At 37.3% G+C, this 21789-nt stretch overlaps 1 protein-coding gene across 1 annotated transcript in view; it reads right to left on the reverse strand.

Annotated features, from left to right (window-relative positions):
* Nucleotides 1-2853: 2853 nt before the first annotated feature.
* The window catches only part of LOC140169671 (mediator of RNA polymerase II transcription subunit 29-like), an 89949-nt gene continuing 71013 nt past the window's right edge, over nt 2854-21789 (reverse strand). Inside the window, exons 3-4 of the mRNA XM_072192963.1 lie at nt 5182-5266; nt 2854-3518 (exon numbers count right to left, since the gene is read on the reverse strand). Of these exons, the coding sequence (XP_072049064.1) occupies nt 3312-3518; nt 5182-5266 (292 nt within the window). The 3' untranslated portion in view covers nt 2854-3311. The remainder of the gene's footprint in view (nt 3519-5181; nt 5267-21789) is intronic.

Consider the following 21789-nt stretch of genomic DNA (forward strand, 5'->3'; position numbering starts at 1 on the left):
CATCACTTTATCAATCTCTGAAAACAATATAAAACAAAAGAATTTTAACACTTTCTTTGCCAATATCTCAAAATCATTGTTAGCGACATCTGACTCATTCCCCTTGATCGCGTCACATATGTACACTGTTAGCTTCTTTCAATATTACTGAGATCAGTTCCCTTGATTATCCCAAAGGTGTCTTATTCTGATACCTTGTTACTATGGCGATTGGATATCACAACACAAGAGAATCACTATTAGGTTCTCACCTGACAAAACATTTCCTCCTAAATCTGAGAGGAACAGTACTTCTGACCTACTGCAAGTATTCAGCCTTATCTGCTCTTGTCCAATCTTGTAACCTTTCTCAGCAAACATTAGTTGCTAAACATTATTTGGCTCACAAAATTTCTGGTGACTATTTTGTTTAGGGTATGACACTCTTAGATATAACAAATCTTCACAACAGTAACATTTTGGAATAACACAAGATCCCCGAGATGACATATACTGAGGTAAGGTTATCTATAAATACTCTTGTACCGTGTTCCCTTGCAAATATATATATGCCATGTGGTCCATTGCAAAAACAGTAATTGTCAGCCACTTGCTAGGCTAAAACATTTCACAAAACAAAAAATGGAAACCTACTTAGTACAGTAAATAACATAAAAATCATACACTACTCAATCCAAGTCCTATGGTGGTTTTCCTTTACACTAATGCACATACAATGAAGCAGTGCAAGTCTCATGATATACCGTAAACATTTGCCTATGTGCTATGGGCTCCCTTGACATAACTGGAATTTTAGACACAAACTAAAAGTGCCCTCCCATAAAAAATCCCACCAGTAAATAAGGGCACATGTTATTCTTGTTGGGATTTTTAGAGGAGGGAGCTCTCTATTTGTACATGAAATTTACTCCAATCCAAAGGAGCCCAGGTGCGCCGTTAGGCGAACGTTTACGGCATGGCGGTATTCATTCACACCACTACATGTTTTCAAAGTTTTTGTCGTAATTAATTTATATGTGCATCTTTTGGTTGTCGTTATATGACTTGCATTGCAATAAACATAACCAATGTGTGATGTTATGTCACTAATCATGTTACATGGTAGCACAATTTGTGAAGTGTAACAAATCTTTTACATCTTAGATAGCCAGGTAAGTCTTGGTGATCAACGATGTATGAACATATTCAAGTCGTCGGTCGCAACACATAGTGGCGTACATGAAGGACAAAATACGTCTCCAAGCAAAATGTTGTTGAATGATATGCTACTAGTAATGGAGTCGATACTCCTCCACTGTTATCTCTCAGTGACCCGATTCCGTTTGAAATTGAAGTTTAAGGTTCAAACTATTAAACTATATCTTTAATAGTTAACATGGAATAATTATTAGGCCTATAGGATAATAGCTAGCTCTAAACCTATAAGCCACTTTGTGAAACGGAATATTTGGAATATCACTCTACGCCATTATGTGTTACGACCGACAAGGTGTAAAGCAATGGAATTCTTGTGATGACCATCTTCCTTTCTATTTCACACATATCCCACAATGCTATTCTACATAGCACTTATGTAGTTAATTATAGGACATCTGGAAAAGGACTAAACAACCCATTTAACTGACATGTTAAAATAAAATACATAAATGCTCTGCAACCATACTGGCATAATTTCTCGTAAAAAAGGAGGAGTGTACATTTACACAACAGCACTAAATAGCCCATATTGCAACAATTATTGTACATATAAGTGTGAAAAAATCAATACTTGATGTAGAAACAACTAGATACATGTACCAACTCATGAGCAGAATGTGTTAAACAAGTTATGGAAAAAAGTCATTTTACAGTGCATAGCAAGTAAACAAATTCCCCTTTAAATTATAATGTACAAACATAAAGTTTGTAAAATATAGGAAAAAGTGAACAGTTTACCGACCTAAAGTGTTACAATTAAAAACAAGACAACATAAAACTAAATCCTGGCCAATGCACATCAAACTGCAAAAAAAGCAAGGAAATGTACCAGCACGGGATTCAAAACTCCAAACTTCTGTTTTCTAGTCGGACGCCTTATCCCATTAGACTACCATCCAGCTTCCACTGATAAACGGTGGTAATGCAGGTATTTGGGTATGCAATACACACAATGGAGATTACATAGGTACACAAGTACAGGAGATCAATGATTGATAATTATTACAAAAGTATAATGTGGTTACGATCCCATGCCAACACATGTTCATTATGCTTTTTTTTTCAGTTGGTCAGTTGTGTGCCGGCCAAGATTTCGTTTATAGAAATAGAGTTTGTAGAATATACTCAAATGAGACCTGTTCTCACAAAATGAGCGGAAAGCTGTCAGGAAAGAGAAGGAGATATGGTTTAATGAACATGTCAGAAAACAAAAAGAATTCTTCTTTGAACATTACATGTATGAATCTGGTCATAAATCAGAAATAAAAATTGTATCTTCACTTTCCTCTTATTTTGTGGGAACTGATCTTATGGATCATTTATCAAGAATTCGCTCTTAACAATGCCAGGCTACAAACATGTAGAGCCTCAAATGCACAAGAGCATTGAAGGAAACATTACAAATAACCCTGTATTGTTACAATATGCGACCATTCAAGGAGCCCATCAACCCTACGCAATACTATGGTAAATCAAAACACTGTCCTTGATTTTAAGTTGGATTCTAGAGAACAATATATCAGACAAGATTTGAACAGGCTACCAATTGTCATTTTGAAATACCCATATATTGGATTCACCTTTTCGGTAAATCCCATGCCTCTGCGGGTAGACCTATTAAGATGTCATAATTTGACATCACGCTGATGTGCATTCATTTAGCAAATATGTAACGATGTGCACATCGACCTGACGTCAAATGACGACATCTCAGGTCTACTTGCAAAGGCTTATGGGATTTACTGAAAATGTCAATTGTTACTACCCAGTAGCATGCCTAGTGCGTGACTTTTTCAGCCCCTGGGTTTTCTCAGCCCCCATTTTCTCAGCCCCTGGTTTTCTGAAAAATCATGCAAAATCAGCCTATTCAGGATGTACCTTTCAGCGCTCAGCCCTCCCCCTGGTTCACTTTGGCTCCAATAGTAGCCTCTTTCTAGACACGCCTATGCCTACTTGTACCTCCATTCAGGTTTATTGCATAAGGACAATTATAGCCCATGTACATGTGGCTCGATGGGCACCACAAATTCCATTCACATGTTTCGCTTGTTTTTTCTCATCTCCCTATTGGGATATGTGCCATCACCAAGTGACCTCCATTGAGAATGTTTTATCTATGTTGACTTGTTATCTCCTAGTTTATTAGAACAGTCCAATAATGCATCATGTACCTCCCTAGCACATGACACTTGTGATTTCACTGTGCTAACATACTGACTGTAGGTTTGCGTTTCTGCATTTACGTCTGGTTTCACAGGCAGGGGATGTGGTGTATGACGTTGACTATCTGAGTATTGTGAACTGCATTCCTGGGCTAGTCTCTGTAATAAAGAAAAAGGAAAAAAACAAACCATTTCATGTAAGTCAACTGACAAAACACAAGAGGGCAGCAAATAGAACTCCAAGTTACATGCAGGTGGTAGTGGATGTGAAATAATCTCTTTTCAATTGAGGTATAAGAATAAATCGCACGCACAGGTCAACGTGATTTGACTGCCTAAATCTTGAAGTGAGCTCTTTTGAAAAGTTCATTAATGTTCATTTCATCCAGTTTACTCTTAAAAACTTTAACTTCTGGAACGTCGCAAATCAATTGTATTTACCCAAAAGTACAGATAATGGGCCATATGATCATTCTACATATACTGTCATCACGTTCACAGTTCCAAGGCTTTTCATCCTTGAGTGTTTTTCTACTGACTGAGAATGCTTACTGTGTCCAACATGGATCCACCTGCTATTAAACCATTATCCAAACTGCCCATATAATACATATTGTTACAGACCAACCTTTTATCCAGCCATGATCATGATGATGGGACCAATCAATTGGCTGGTTAAGTGAAAATCTAGAATGGTAATTATAATGTGTAATTCTGAATTGAATGTCTGAAGTGCTAATAGTGAGACAACAAAACTCAATATGGGAATAACACTGAGAGATATTATTTCTAAAGGTACTATGCTGCACAGATTTCCATAAGAGCATGCAAGTACAGTGTCTAAGCTTTAAAAAAATATGTTTCCTATGGAGGTCACATGGCTGGATAACAGAAAGATATAACAGAAGTCCAGAAAGGAACGCTAGACTGTATTTTGAATCAATACCACACTAAGCAAATGGCATACTGTTTATTTACTCTCTGTGCCAGCATGCTGGATATGAAAATGTGTGTTGGTACCTATATTCATCAGGATTGTCAATAATTTGCAAAATGTTATTGTATACAAATCCAAGATTATTTGGATATATTTTGTTAGAACATACCTCAATGGCATTTCGTACTACATCATAGTACTTTCTACCTGGGGTCAACACACTTTACCGAGATGAGGGCAACCACTTCCTACCCCACATCTATGACCAGTTACTCAACTCCAAAACAGCCCCATCCAAGACAAATTCCAACAGGAAGCAGACGACGAGTTGGAGAATTGATAAATCAATTTGAGAAAATTCTAACATCTTTATACCCAAATACTCTTGAATTTGTATACAATAACTTTTGCAAATTATGTGTGTTGGAAACATTTGGTAAAATCTTTTCTTTTCGGTTGTAGGAGTGTGTTTGCATCCTTGTACTCACAAGGATTTCATCTAAACAACACACAGGCACAATATTTATTTACTGACCATAATATTACGCCTTGCATTACTAATCTATTTGCTAAAATGTCAAATACTGTTCTCATATTAGGGATATAAAATAACTATCTGGGCAGGCCTGAAAATAAGCCAGAATTTGTGAGTGCTATTTGGAGCCTTGATCTTAAATTTTGTGGGGCCCTCATAAATTTTTGCCGGCCTAAATATATAATCCATATCAAACTATAGCCTGGTTACTCCAGGCCTCGAAATAAGCCAGAATTCTGGAGCCATTTGGACCTTTGCTCTTTAAAAAAAATTTGGCCCTCACAAAATTTGAGGGCCATGGACCCACTTTATTTTGAGTCCTGTCTCTGGGATATTTTCAAAGTTCTTACCAAGTGTAGTTCTACTTGATCACATATTGAATAAAATTCTTCCAAACTTTTGTCAAGTCTCTGTATTGTTGTGTCACTGCTTTTCCTGTTAAAAAACAAACAAAAAAACAACAAAAAAACCATGATTATGAGTATTAAAGGGCAAAGATAAGTTCTTCAAAGATTATTATGCATGGACACTGCATGGGAATCATTAGAGAATCGGCATTAATTCATTGCAGAGAACGTCGTCACATTTACACCTCCACAGGATTACATGTAAACATGACTGGCAACCCATTAGACTAATTTCCTCAAACTTAACTTCACACCATCAGTATGTCGGTTCTACCATCACCTACAACTAGTCTCCTAGGGCGAGTTTCCCGACAGGAGTCTTATTAAGCCGTAGTCTTAAGGTGGCCTTGAGGCTACTAAGCCTAGCCCGCTCTCGAAGCCCGAGTCTTAACTCTAGCCGGATTTCCTCAACGCAAATTCAACCTAGTCTTAGTGGCCTTGTAGGCTTAACGCTTGACAACCTCGTCCCTTTCAACCAGCGACTTAATTGTATAGGCTGTTGGAGGTAGATGTACATAAGCTGTGGTCCTCACGGTTTACCGTACTAACAAGGTTGCCGTCTCATTATCGCAATGTTCCCGGCGCAAAGACTAGCCTGGACCCATGCGGTCTTGTGCTTGGGCTTATAGGCCTATACCGTGCACAACTTGATGCAAGAATATTGTGTCTGTTTTTGTGTCTTTTATGTATTATTTTATTTCCACTTGACTTTTATGAGTCCAACTTGTATGAATGATACGTCTATGCTTTATACTCGTGATTCTTTCTTTGCATCCCAAAAAGGGTAAAACTGTAAGCCTAATGGAAAGGAATCTGTGATTCCTCTAAAAGGAAAGCAACCAACGTGCTATATACTGCTGATATCAGTAGTCTTCTGAGATCTCACATGAAGTTATCTGTTGGTACAATTTTATAATTAATTAAGTAGAAGATATAGCAATATTATATGCATCTTATCCGTAAATTCAGTTTTAATACTGCATGTACATATATATGTATTATTGTTTCGGTCAAATATTTACTATATCTTTACCAATTTTGTCCTTCTTCTATTGTATTAAATTGATGTCCAACCTGGTATAATATAGGGACTCCAAAATAATATTGTAATAGGCCTACTTATGAAAAGTACGAGTATCAAACTATTAAGGCTTGGATAGGGACAGGTGGTATCATATCATCATATGATGATGATGATGATGATGATGATGATGATGATGATGATGATGATGATGATGATGATGATGATGATGATGATGATCATGATGATCATGATGATGAAGAAAGATTTTAAAAAAAATTATATTCGTTATATATAAACCATCATTCAAAATGAGTAGGTCTTATGATAGCAACAGCTACTTAAAAAAAAAAATCAACTAACTCAAATGAACACTAAAATAAAATGCTGAAATGTTCAACTAAATCGAACAATTACTTACCCACAGTGGCGTAACTAGACATTTTCATTTGGGGGTGAGGGGGGGGGAAGCGGGGCAAACATAATAAATGAGGGGCAGGCATCGTTCATGCTGTTTGGGTTTGTAAGGGGTGGAGTGGGTCTGAGGAGTTATGGGATCTGCTTGGAATGTGTCCCCGAACATTGGCGAGATTTCTTTTTGACATGGGGGGGGAGGTGGGATTGAAAAAAAATTATGGTACAAATGCCATATTTAAGGTATTAAAGCTGGTGACATATATAGGCCAATGGTACAAAGGTGGGATAAATGCAATTTATTTAACCTTAAAAATTGAGTGACCAAAAATGACCAAATAATTAATTAATAACTCTCATGGGGGGCAAGAGCTCCCCGCTTCCCCCTAGTTACGCCGACTGCTTACTCATGTTAATTGAAAGACCATCAAAATATGAAAGATAAACTTTATGCTTACAATTTAAATAATTTGTAAATTGAAATAGACCAAGGCTTACGACCTAAGACCTGCTCTGAGGCAGGGCCAAGAAAAGCCGCTGTAAGCCTGGTCTAACAGGCTTGCGTGAGACTACGGCTACAGAAGACTGATTTCGAGAAATACAAATTTTACTGAAGCCTGGGGCTAATCCTACAAGCCTGGCCCACGGGCTAACGAAGCCTCGAGGCTATGGTAGCCGTGCTTCGGGAAATACGTTTTCAGTTAAGCCTGGTCTTACGACCTCTTAAGCCTTGAGGCTAGACAAGTCAATTGCTAAGCCACCCGTCGAGAAATTCGCCCCTAATGACTAGTCTTACAGTGTGGGGGAAAGTTTCTTCTTCTTCTTCCTTTGCCCACCAACACAATAATACAACTAGAATACTTTTTTGTGCACCACCTCCATCAACAACATAGGTCAAAAAACACTGCATTAATCATGATAGCCTATAATGTCTTCATTCTGTGACCAATGCTGTACAAACCCTAATCAACCTAAAATCAAAATAAACCATCACAGCCAGGACAATTTATCCTGAGTTTGGTTGAAGTAAACTGATTAAGTATTGAATTTGAGTGGGAGACCATGCACTGAACAAAATTTCAAAATGAAATATGGTCATAGTGCACATCCTCTGTTGGAGGTAATATTAAAGCACACACACAATAAACACCCCCCTGCCCCCCCCCCACACACACCCCAACAAACAAACAAACAAACAAACACACCCACACCCATACACATTGCATCCTTCTTGATCAGACTACTAATGACTATTAATCATGATTAATGAATGAGTACAGACACTATGAGTAACCTGCTCATCACAAATATCACGTTTTAATGTCAGCAACCTGTTCATCGTACGTATTATGTTTTAATGTCACGAAAGATGGATGCACTCAACCTGACTTTATGGGTGTGGAGCTGCAAGGGTTTTTAATAGAAAAAGAAGGATGTATCTGCAATAGTGCATTTTTCTGCAATGGACATAAATGTCTATTATGTGACCCGATCTGTGTCAGACTAAAGTCGGAAATTTTGAAAATTAAGTTACTACCATTACTAACTTGCTCAGTATCTACAATTACTGATGTTGAATCACCAGGTCTCTTGAATACTTTATTTCCTTATGTTTTTTATTGTTTTTTGCTCCTCATATCTCAGTTTCATTATTGCAAACTTTAGCCTGACTGGACCAAATCTGGTCACATGTACCCTATGTTGACATGGATAACATCAATGCACCCCCTGACTTTTGATTTACCCTGCCCATTACCATTCACAAAATATGATGTAAAATTCTAATATTTTGGAACAAACTGGTTAATTCTGGGGTCACCAATATGGTGTTTTATGAAAGTCACAGAGTATTATCTGCAAATACGGTACTAGAGAAGTTAAGCCATGTACAATTGCCATCAACTTTTAATTTTGTTGAAATAATATTTGAATAATTGTCAGGAATGGTTTTTGTACATTTTATGCTAAAATACAGAGGAAAAGTGAAAGAAGCCCGCTGTCTATTTTAGCCATTTATTATGGAGTTATATGGGGGGGGCTTAATGGCTTATAATGTCGTAATAAGACTTTATGTCGCAACTGCTGTTGACCTACAACATATTTGGCCGATTCCATTTAGATATAAGTTGGGACATGTGTAAACATTACGAATATAGCAAATGAATAAGGTTTGAAAAATATCAACCAATTTCATATTATAAGATCGTACATTATAGCTTTAAAAGTAGTACCCCTGGGTGTTTGTAGGTTACATTTCCACCTATAATTGAAAACCTGACGATCCTCAAACCACCACTATTTACTACAAGTACAATTTGTAAGGAGATTTTTCAAAACAACCACCAACTTGATTGTTTTGTAGAGAAGAGTGAGCACAGCCTGTGTTTCAATCCGTGCTATATATATTCCCATTCACAAAGGTCGTTTACTTGAAACGTTCCCGTCAAGTTCAATGCCCAGAATAATAGCAATCAGATTATAAAAAAAATCAGCAGCGCATAATGACCAATGAACAGGAACACGAAACTAAAAGCCACACGCAACAAATGCAATGTGACGACCAAGCCTGAACCGTTTCCGCATCAAACACTGTCTGCTTTCATTACGAGAGTGCTAAATTCTGTCGTTATTATGGCAGTATATGAAGTCAGATTAGTACTTTTTGATAATGCGTGGGGAAATGCATACAATGATGGTTTAGAATGTTATATGGTAGAGTTCAAGTTCATGTGTAATGGTGGAAATAAAATGTTGTGACATAATACATAGAGGTAATTACAGCTCTCTCTTGCGTGTAATAAAATATGAATACTATTTACATCGCAGTGTACGGAAATTACAACCAAATAAGCACATTATTCATTCATGTCTTAGAGGGACTGCAAAATATTACTCAAATGAACTAATTTATCTATTTTTATTTCTAATTTAACCGTAAGTTTATATACCTTTTGTTGTATTCCCCAATCAGATGTCGTGTCCACCATTACTTTGAATCGTTCAATTCCATACCCTGTCCCATTTTGCTCTGAGGATATGGTGTACCAACACAGCCAAACATTACATGACAATACATACTCTAATCTAATTGGAGGTTCCTTGTCATATCTGCATCTGCCCCACAATCAGCCCTCGAATTAACCCACGGCACCCATGGCATATTGCCGTGGGTGCCCATCCCCACTGCCGTAATGCCCTCAAAATATGTCCTTTACCCAAGGCAGTCACTTGCCGTGCCCTCTAATGAAGTTGCCGTCGGTGCCCCAGCCCTGCCCCTTCATTATAAAATCATCTATCTATGTTTGTGTGTGTTTTCTTCACTTTTGAGAAATTGCCTTGGTGCCCTTCTCAAATTTTCAACAGTTGCCATGATGCCCTCTTGAAATATTACAAACTGCCGTGCTGCCTTGCCTTTTCAGTGAAAATCCAAGGCAATTTTCAACTTACCCTAAAAAGTTGCCATGCCCCTTCAGATCCTTAATTTGAGGGCTGCCCACAATTCAAACTTAAATGCGTAAATGAGAGAGTGGACAATTTTTTTGCCTGCACCGTGTATTGAACCAGGAACCTCTTGCACCAGAGTCAAAGACAGTAACAGCTGGGCCACACTGCTCTCTAACTCTCTAAAGGACCCACCACACTCCAGCCCCATGATCCTACTTTACCCCAGCAACAACTCCTCATAGATGATTTGCATTGGCAATCTATTCATTGCCAATAATAATGCACTCATTTATGTGCAGTCATTGATATTGTTGAGAGAGGGTATATGTAACAGAATTCATTACTCTAGCTATAGGTGTTACCAGTGTCACACTTTATCTCCCAAATGGGCTCCTTTCAAGTAGTTTTCCCCCTATCCCAAGTAAGAAATTTGCCTACTACCAAAAGAGATGAAAATGGGTGGATTTTCAAGGTCATTTAACTTGTCAGGAATCTTTGATTAGTGTTTCTCATCCTTTTTTGGTGTATGTGTGCTTTTGTGCTGTCATTACAGAAACTCACTGCCAGACATGCACTGCCGTCAAATAATGAAGGTAAAAATAGGGCGTTGTTACGGCATTTTTAACACCATGCTGCGGTGACAAAACTCCCTGCCAGACATGAGCTGCAAGCAAATAATGAAGGTGCAAATTGGGCGCTGTTATGGCACCCCACATCATGCTGCGCAAGCGGATAAAAAAATCCTTGCCAGACATACGATGTTATCAAATTACCAGGCAACAATGTCACATTTGATGACACATGAAAGTGAACTCAAACAACACAAAGCATGACGAGCATGTGCGAGCAATTAATGTGATGTACTGGCCGCTAGTCCAATTGCAGAGAATTGGCCTATGCACAGGCTTGGTATTTCTGACTTAGTTTAGATTCTCTGTTAGGTTCCACTGCAGACTAAGAGGAAACAATGTGTCTCTTTCTTAGAGATCCTCCTGAACTCATTGATTATTTTAGAACATTATAGTAGAAATGGTAATAACTATGAACCACTCAGTCAAATGAAAAACATTTTGTCAGTATGTTTAACGATCTATTTCCTAAAAATGATAAAACATGCCATGATTCACTAAAAGGTGCGCCACTTGGCCTCTTCCCTTTCATACCTGGTTCCCAGTATACAGTGGATCCACTTTCATCTACACACAAAAAAACCTTTTTCCAAGGTCTATGATCTACAGTTTGACTGGAGAGGAAAAAGGTGCTCTGCCCGTCAGACTACATCGCAGCAGACTTCAAAGCCGACTGGACGCCCGTGACTCTTGTCTGTCTACCGGCCGTTCACCTTTTCAAGGTCGCCCGTCATTATAGTAGTGCAGCTGTGCAATGAGCCATGGCCAATAAAGTCATTCTTAACTACGGACAACATCAATGTTTGGCAATTTCCCATGATGTTTTACCCCGGGGGGTTTATCCCTCTACCCTTTCCCCTACCATTAGTACCAAAAGTTTACTCTTTCCGTACTCAAGTTTACAAGAAGGCGACAGGTCTAGACATGTTACAAGATTTACATAAAATTTGATAAATCAAATTTTTTCAAGGCCATATTTGAAATCAAAGTGAAAATGCATTTGTATAAAAGTAAAACCTGTCTGGTATTGATTCAGTGGTTTTTTCAGATGTCTTCTCATTCAAATCTACTTTTAGGCACGATTTCATACAAGTATGTTTAGAAATGCTGGTAGCAGACGACATGTTCAGAAATGCTGGTAGCAGACAACATGCTAGGTAGCAGACGACATGCATTTTTTTAACCCTATGAGAACTATGTGCCGATTGGCCAAAATGAATATTGTGTCCAATTTTGAACCAATCAAGGAGGGTATTAATAAGATCATCTGCAAATGCAAGTCTGACCATAAATAGTTTAAAGCCTAGTTATAATTGGCAATTGAAATGAGCATTTCAAGTTATCAACCAATCAGAAATGCTGCTATATGACCAGTAGTATCCAAGGGGTTAAAGTTAGATTTTTCTTTTAGCAAACCCTATTTGAAAATATAGTTCAATAGTGTTTCTTTTCAAACTTGAAAATAATGTCACGTATAGTACAACATGAACTATGTAATACGCACCAGTATGCCCAGTATTGAGTTTCAGTTAACTTATTGAAAATATCGTTATTCATATTGGCTTTCGCATTTTGGTATCGAAACCAATATTAGTTAAATGAGTTGAAGGTCAATCGTGACGATACATATCAAATTATTCTTTTGTATACTTTGGTGGTTTATGAGTTTAACCCAAGGCTTTTCTATAAAAAAATTGCGAGAGTTAGGAAAATATTTACCAAGACATTGACTCATGGTAGTTGATATTGTTATAGCATCACAAGATTGCCAGATCCTGATAATGTATAGGCTCCACTTTATAAAGATAATGGGCTCCACTTGATGGGATCCACTTTGTAGTTCCTACACTCCAGTGCACAAGTGCTCTCCAGTGTATTGAACTGTTACCTCGTACCTATATTAACATATCATACCCATCTACCTATCCAAGCCATTATCAGAACCCATCCTTCATTGCCGGGCTATGCAGTCACAGGCAGGGTAAAACCCTGGCACACTTTCAATGTTTGTATGAAGCATCACTGCACGATGCGGCACACAGTACAACTCCTTTTATATTGCAGCTTTGAGCCAATTAGCCATTTTGTCGGGTCTGCTAGACCCGGCTACCAACATTGTCTGATTCATGGGGGTGATTGGCAGACAGGGGGAAGATAACAGGTACGTTTCTCCTGCTTCAAACACACAGATCACTAACCCAAGAAATTCTTCCTATAGTCATAAATTAATGGGATTCCTAAGCTTCATCTGAACATCCACATTAATTAATGTTTCAATAGAATTTGCTCTGAACAGACCTTAAGTTGTAAAACATCCTGCGGCAAAGGAAAGTAAGCTTTATTTCATCAACTAAAATTGTCTGGCGTGATTCAACTTAGCTAGCGAGAGAATATAATCGGTTTAGATATCGCTACGCTTTCCAATCTCCTACAACATAACTACATTAATGTTTCAATGGCATTCACTCACTCGCTCACTCACGAATTGACTATGTTGTAAGAAACCTCCCGCGGCAATGGAAAGTATGTGTAATTTCACCAATCAAACTTGTCTGGCATGATTCATGGCACGGTATGTTACTCAACACTTGCACATTCTTTGTTCTAAACCTGGAGTAAGTTGATTGAGTATCTTCACATTAATGTTTTATCATTTTATGGCAAAGAGAGTTATCTTACATTCCCTTGGCACTCATCTCATTGTCACACTCATTGTTTTCTAAGACTAGTAGATAGTGCCACTTTTTCTGTGCATTTTTTCCATCTCTTTGCGTTTTGATTTGATCCACAACATAAAATAAGTTATCCCAAATGCTTTTTGAAATAAATCGAAAAAATATTTTTTGATATGTAAATAAATAGGTATGTGTAGCCTTATTTGTTTTACACATCAGGACCAATTTATACCATCTCATATTTAAATGTGCATGGTTCTAAATTTTCAAAAAAGAGGTTGTTTAAAAGTTGCATCCGAGTCCATTGGAGTCAATGCTCAAACAATGCAGTAGGCCAAGCCTATTGGTCCAGATGTGTAAAACAAATAAGGCTACATATAACTTCATTTTCACATTTCATGAATTTTTTTAATAATTTATTTCAAAAAGTGTTCGGGGTAATGTATAAGTTGTGGATCCTATATTTCGGGTTCTCCACTGTGAGTTTTGGTACTCTGCTGCAATTGCTTCTGCTCAAATGACATGCTTTTAAAACTTTATCCGGGGCTTTGCTCCTCAACATTGGTTGCTCCTCAAAAATTTGCCCCAATTAATGAAATCAATTCTAAGCTATTACAATAAAGAGGCGCATAGCAGTTTGCGATGTAATAATCGTGATGTATCATGGGAAAAGGTCGACATCAATTCATAATCTGAATATTACCATGCTATTACATAGGAACACGTGACAATATTTTTTAGTTTGTCAATATAACGGTATTACACGCAAATCGATAGAGAAAAATTAATTGTGCACATTTCAAATCACATTATTAAGTATTATTGAGTATCGATTCGCGTGTAACACCTTTTATTTTGACAAATTAAAAAATATTGTCACGTGTTCCTATGTAATAGCATGGTAATATTTGTATTATGCAGGACTTGATGTCGACCTTTTCCCATGATACATCACGATTACATCGCAAATCCGTTTGCGGCTACTTCTTATTTAGATAAATAGCGAGAATTCGCAAAACTACCGCTGCCTTTTTTGCAAAAAATTTGAGTCCCTGTAAATTTTCTTCCATTTGTATAAGGTTTGCTTGTCTACCAACATGGTAACATTTTAGATAAATAGAGTCATTTGGTGCAAAGAGTATACCCATAGCCACAGATGCTGACAAGTTTTATCATCGTGAAACAAATTTACACTTATTTGGTGCAAAGCGTATACCCATAGCCACAGATGCTGACAAGTTTTATCATCGTGAAACAAATTTACACTTATTTGGTGCAAAGCGTATACCCATAGCCACAGATGCTGACAAGTTTTATCATCGTGAAACAAATTTACACTTATTTGGTGCAAAGCGTATACCCATAGCCACAGATGCTGACAAGTTTTATCATCGTGAAACAAATTTACACTTATTTGGTGCAAAGCGTATACCCATAGCCACAGATGCTGACAAGTTTTATCATCGTGAAACAAATTTACACTTATTTGGTGCAAAGCGTATACCCATAGCCACAGATGCTGACAAGTTTTATCATCGTGAAACAAATTTACACTTATTTGGTGCAAAGCGTAGACCCATAGCCACAGATGCTGACAAGTTTTATCATCGTGAAACAAATTTACACTTATTTGGTGCAAAGCGTATACCCATAGCCACAGATGCTGACAAGTTTTATCATCGTGAAACAAATTTACACTTATTTGGTGCAAAGCGTTTTATACCCATAGCCACAGATGCTGACAAGTTTTATCATCGTGAAACAAATTTACACTTATTTGGTGCAAAGCGTATACCCATAGCCACAGATGCTGACAAGTTTTATCATCGTGAAACAAATTTACACTTATTTGGTGCAAAGCGTATACCCATAGCCACAGATGCTGACAAGTTTTATCATCGTGAAACAAATTTACACTTATTTGGTGCAAAGCGTATACCCATAGCCACAGATGCTGACAAGTTTTATCATCGTGAAACAAATTTACACTTATTTGGTGCAAAGCGTATACCCATAGCCACAGATGCTGACAAGTTTTATCATCGTGAAACAAATTTACACTTATTTGGTGCAAAGCGTATACCCATAGCCACAGATGCTGACAAGTTTTATCATCGTGAAACAAATTTACACTTATTTGGTGCAAAGCGTATACCCATAGCCACAGATGCTGACAAGTTTTATCATCGTGAAACAAATTTACACTTATTTGGTGCAAAGCGTATACCCATAGCCACAGATGCTGACAAGTTTTATCATCGTGAAACAAATTTACACTTATTTGGTGCAAAGCGTATACCCATAGCCACAGATGCTGACAAGTTTTATCATCGTGAAACAAATTTACACTTATTTGGTGCAAAGCGTATACCCATAGCCACAGATGCTGACAAGTTTTATCATCGTGAAACAAATTTACACTTATTTGGTGCAAAGCGTATACCCATAGCCACAGATGCTGACAAGTTTTATCATCGTGAAACAAATTTACACTTATTTGGTGCAAAGCGTATACCCATAGCCACAGATGCTGACAAGTTTTATCATCGTGAAACAAATTTACACTTATTTGGTGCAAAGCGTATACCCATAGCCACAGATGCTGACAAGTTTTATCATCGTGAAACAAATTTACACTTATTTGGTGCAAAGCGTATACCCATAGCCACAGATGCTGACAAGTTTTATCATCGTGAAACAAATTTACACTTATTTGGTGCAAAGCGTATACCCATAGCCACAGATGCTGACAAGTTTTATCATCGTGAAACAAATTTACACTTATTTGGTGCAAAGCGATACCCATAGCCACAGATGCTGACAAGTTTTATCATCGTGAAACAAATTTACACTTATTTGGTGCAAAGCGTGTACCCATAGCCACAGATGCTGACAAGTTTTATCATCGTGAAACAAATTTACACTTATTTGGTGCAAAGCGTATACCCATAGCCACAGATGCTGACAAGTTTTATCATCGTGAAACAAATTTACACTTATTTGGTGCAAAGCGTATACCCATAGCCACAGATGCTGACAAGTTTTATCATCGTGAAACAAATTTACACTTATTTGGTGCAAAGCGTATACCCATAGCCACAGATGCTGACAAGTTTTATCATCGTGAAACAAATTTACACTTATTTGGTGCAAAGCGTATACCCATAGCCACAGATGCTGACAAGTTTTATCATCGTGAAACAAATTTACACTTATTTGGTGCAAAGCGTATACCCATAGCCACAGATGCTGACAAGTTTTATCATCGTGAAACAAATTTACACTTATTTGGTGCAAAGCGTATACCCATAGCCACAGATGCTGACAAGTTTTATCATCGTGAAACAAATTTACACTTATTTGGTGCAAAGCGTATACCCATAGCCACAGATGCTGACAAGTTTTATCATCGTGAAACAAATTTACACTTATTTGGTGCAAAGCGTATACCCATAGCCACAGATGCTGACAAGTTTTATCATCGTGAAACAAATTTACACTTATTTGGTGCAAAGCGTATACCCATAGCCACAGATGCTGACAAGTTTTATCATCGTGAAACAAATTTACACTTATTTGGTGCAAAGCGTATACCCATAGCCACAGATGCTGACAAGTTTTATCATCGTGAAACAAATTTACACTTATTTGGTGCAAAGCGTATACCCATAGCCACAGATGCTGACAAGTTTTATCATCGTGAAACAAATTTACACTTATTTGGTGCAAAGCGTATACCCATAGCCACAGATGCTGACAAGTTTTATCATCGTGAAACAAATTTACACTTATTTGGTGCAAAGCGTATACCCATAGCCACAGATGCTGACAAGTTTTATCATCGTGAAACAAATTTACACTTATTTGGTGCAAAGCGTATACCCATAGCCACAGATGCTGACAAGTTTTATCATCGTGAAACAAATTTACACTTATTTGGTGCAAAGCGTATACCCATAGCCACAGATGCTGACAAGTTTTATCATCGTGAAACAAATTTACACTTATTTGGTGCAAAGCGTATACCCATAGCCACAGATGCTGACAAGTTTTATCATCGTGAAACAAATTTACACTTATTTGGTGCAAAGCGTATACCCATAGCCACAGATGCTGACAAGTTTTATCATCGTGAAACAAATTTACACTTATTTGGTGCAAAGCGTATACCCATAGCCACAGATGCTGACAAGTTTTATCATCGTGAAACAAATTTACACTTATTTGGTGCAAAGCGTATACCCATAGCCACAGATGCTGACAAGTTTTATCATCGTGAAACAAATTTACACTTATTTGGTGCAAAGCGTATACCCATAGCCACAGATGCTGACAAGTTTTATCATCGTGAAACAAATTTACACTTATTTGGTGCAAAGCGTATACCCATAGCCACAGATGCTGACAAGTTTTATCATCGTGAAACAAATTTACACTTATTTGGTGCAAAGCGTATACCCATAGCCACAGATGCTGACAAGTTTTATCATCGTGAAACAAATTTACACTTATTTGGTGCAAAGCGTATACCCATAGCCACAGATGCTGACAAGTTTTATCATCGTGAAACAAATTTACACTTATTTGGTGCAAAGCGTATACCCATAGCCACAGATGCTGACAAGTTTTATCATCGTGAAACAAATTTACACTTATTTGGTGCAAAGCGTATACCCATAGCCACAGATGCTGACAAGTTTTATCATCGTGAAACAAATTTACACTTATTTGGTGCAAAGCGTATACCCATAGCCACAGATGCTGACAAGTTTTATCATCGTGAAACAAATTTACACTTATTTGTGGAAATACACAGACACATTAAAGTACCATCTCTTACACAGACATACCATCTTTTACAAAGAATCATAAATTTCCTAGGAGTCTTGTCCACCTAGCAGAGTAATCCCTGTACAATGGGCCAGTTCAAATGTTTGTTAACTCAGCTCATTCCAAAGCTTTTGCATAATTTATTCCATATTCCATTCTAGGGTTATCGATCAAATCTGGGCTAACATTAAGGGCCTGTCAATCAAATCTGAACTCACAATAGCACCCTGTCAATAAAATTCAAAATTTACCAGTACACAGTAGGAGTACAATAACAATAATAGTCACAAAACATAACAAACCTATTATTCTATTTATTTCGCAAGTCCAATAATTTACTCATGTTTTTGATGTTTCAATTGGAAGACTTCATTTAGTAATGTGCCCATCTAAAAAGAAAGACAACTCTCATCCCCAGAGTGGTCTGTCCCTTGCGCATTACTGACAAAGTCTCCCAATCGGAAGATGAAACCATGAGTAAATTATTGGACTTGTAAAAATTTACCAATAGAATGATACCTAAACAGTCCTGACTTATAAGTTAACAAACCCATCAATTGTTATCCAAAATGGACATTTTGAACCAAGCCCATGTATGTTTCTGCATACATTCATATCAGCTTCCGGTAGTTTATTATTTAAAAATCTGAATATTGTATTTTATCCGAAATATGATAAAATGGTAGACAGGTGAAGGGGAATCATACAAAGAAGAGATTGTTGGTCATTCCAGTCAAGAAGTACCCTCCCCAAGTCCCCAGACCCCACTTCAAATATAGAGCATTTGTTGGCGCCATTTTGTTCACTTGTTGGTTGATCCCATAGAATTGTTGATGACTGCAAACTCCTATTGGGGTAGTGGTGGTTGGGTACGGGGGAAGAGGGTGGCATGGTTTGATAGTTTTACTATATACCCTGATGTGACAGTGACGTCAATGCTGCATGCGCAGATTCAATTTGCTAGCATTCGCTCTAAGTATTGGTGTACAAATGCACACACCCCAAGACGCCACATATATACACATTTTAAATTCACTGCCACATCAGGGTAAAAACTGGTATACTTCGGCTTTGGGTTCTTGGATTTTAATCTTCTTTGCAATCAAAATCTTTGTTGCTAGGGGAGGTAATTTTGATCTAGAACAGCACAATGTTGTACAAAAAACCTTGGTAACAAGAAAGAGAATTGATGCATGAAAGCAATCTAAACCAAGCAAACTCATCAACTATGTGTTCCACCAATACCGTTCATATTATGTTGTTGTGTTGTCTACTAGTATAATTCAATATGCCACTCGATTCTTGTATTGTGTGCGTCTGCATTCTTTGTTGCTTTCCAAAACCCTGTTTTCAATTTACAATGTTCTATATAATAGCATAACCAAATTAATGTTTCAGTCAAGTCTATACAGGGTGTCACAAAATTGAGTAGCATTGTAACATGATTGTAATATAATGGATCTGTTTGTGGGACAGTCTCTTATTAAAACCTTCATCATCAAAGCAGTTCTTTCCAGTTGCATATAGGCCAGTATGTCTATTTATAGGATTTTTAACCTGGCTTGAGCATTTCATTTCAATCTGGTCCCATCAGGACTCATTTAGTTTGTCTCATCAGAGTTACCATCAAACAAAGAGTTAAAAAAAGAAATAAGTAACACACACTGAAGACTACCAAGCACTGAATGTTATTATAATTACAGTCAAGTGTCACAGTCTACCATTGTTTAACTCCATGAGAACTACCTGCCGATTGGCCAAAATTAATATTGTGTCCAATTTTGAACCAATCAAGGATGGTATTAATCTGCAAATGCAGGTTTGACTATAAATAGTTTAAAGCCTTGCCATAATTGGTAATTGAAATGAGCATTTCAAGTTATCAACCAATCAGAAATACTGCTAGATGACCAGTACTATACAGTAGTGTGCAAGTTATCATTACCCAAAAAGCAAGTATTATTTAGTTAACAAACCCATACCAAATTAGACTTGTCTATCTTTTACTAATGAACAACTAGTTCTTGCAATTAACTGCCAAAGTGAGATTGAATTTGTTGACACATTTCCTATAAGACCAAACTGTTTTCATTATCAGTCCCAGAACAACGCCAAATATGGATTAAAAGACCTTTGACCTTGGATGTACAACAGCATGTTATGATCTAATGGGAAACTGTGCACATCAACAAACACCATTTCTATCAAAAAAGGCAACGGCCGATATAATTTGAAACCACATAAATTACTAGAGTTGGTTCTTCTCTTGGATTTGGACCAAGCTTTAGAATATCGACTGTTGCGTTTTGAAATAAAACAAACCAGAAATTTATCACCCATTGTAAAGATATGGCACATGTACCGAATACATGTACATACATTGGCTGACCTTGTGGATTTCCTGGCCCAGCCATGCTAACCACATAAGGAAATTATACGATTAACCTAGTGCAGCTATTGTCATAGCAGGGTATTATTATGTAATACTCCTGATCCATATTTGGCGTTCTCTTGGACTGATTATAGACCATGTAAAAAGCCATTTATCAAAAGCCTAATAGAGTGAACATGACCTTGAAGAATTTGCAATACCAGTAAACTGTTTGAGACAATTATACAATTCTCTCAGAACCTACATACAAACATTACAATTCCAATTATTAAAAGAGGACATGTATGTTGTTTTGGGCATGCGCTGTGTTATTATTGGGAAACAGCAAACTCCAAAATAGAGCAGCTAGTCTAGGCTAAGATATGCATAGCAAAAAGAAAAGGTATCGGTATAGTTCCGCTACTATACGGGATAGTATCCGTAGGTATTCTGGAGCTATCCGAAAGTATCTGCTAGCAGATACTAGTTGGATACTAGTATCGGTATAGTGGTACTATTCCGATACTATCCCGATACTAGTATCTGATACTATAGTATCGGAATAGTACCCGCTTTCAGCTGGCGCCAATCCATGTCACATTAGGTGGTTCTTAATTTTCAAAAGTCTGAAATACCTTGCTCCCACCCCTTCAAATGGTGATCCTGGATGAAAAACTTATTCTCTGAAATTTTCAGAAATATTGAATATGATTTAGAGGTAGCTCAAGAGCCCTTAATGTGGCCGCGATTTGGCGAATTTTAGTTGTCGGACATTTTTGAGCAAGTTTACAAGGGTCTATTTTCAAAATAAAGTGTTTCTTGATACCCAGTCTTTGTAATTGCATTAACAATAACTAGTTTAACATACAAATAGCAAAAGATGTCTTGTATTTACATCCATTGTGATTATAAACCAGACCAAAAATGGCATTTCGTGCCACGCAATGCTAAAATACTGCCCGTCAGCCTTTTTGGGTAATTTTGAGGGCCACTAGTTTTAAAAAAGAGAATATCATGATGCTCAAAACTTTGTAATTGCATTAACATTAACTACTTAAACATATAAATAACAAAAAAATATCTTGTATTGTCATTCATTATTGTTTTAAACTCAACCAAATATAGTACTTTGTTACATGAATACCCCAAAAATACTATGTATCGGCC

The sequence above is a fragment of the Amphiura filiformis genome, chromosome 1 (assembly GCF_039555335.1).
Source record: "Amphiura filiformis chromosome 1, Afil_fr2py, whole genome shotgun sequence".
In the NCBI taxonomy this organism is placed as follows: domain Eukaryota; kingdom Metazoa; phylum Echinodermata; class Ophiuroidea; order Amphilepidida; family Amphiuridae; genus Amphiura; species Amphiura filiformis.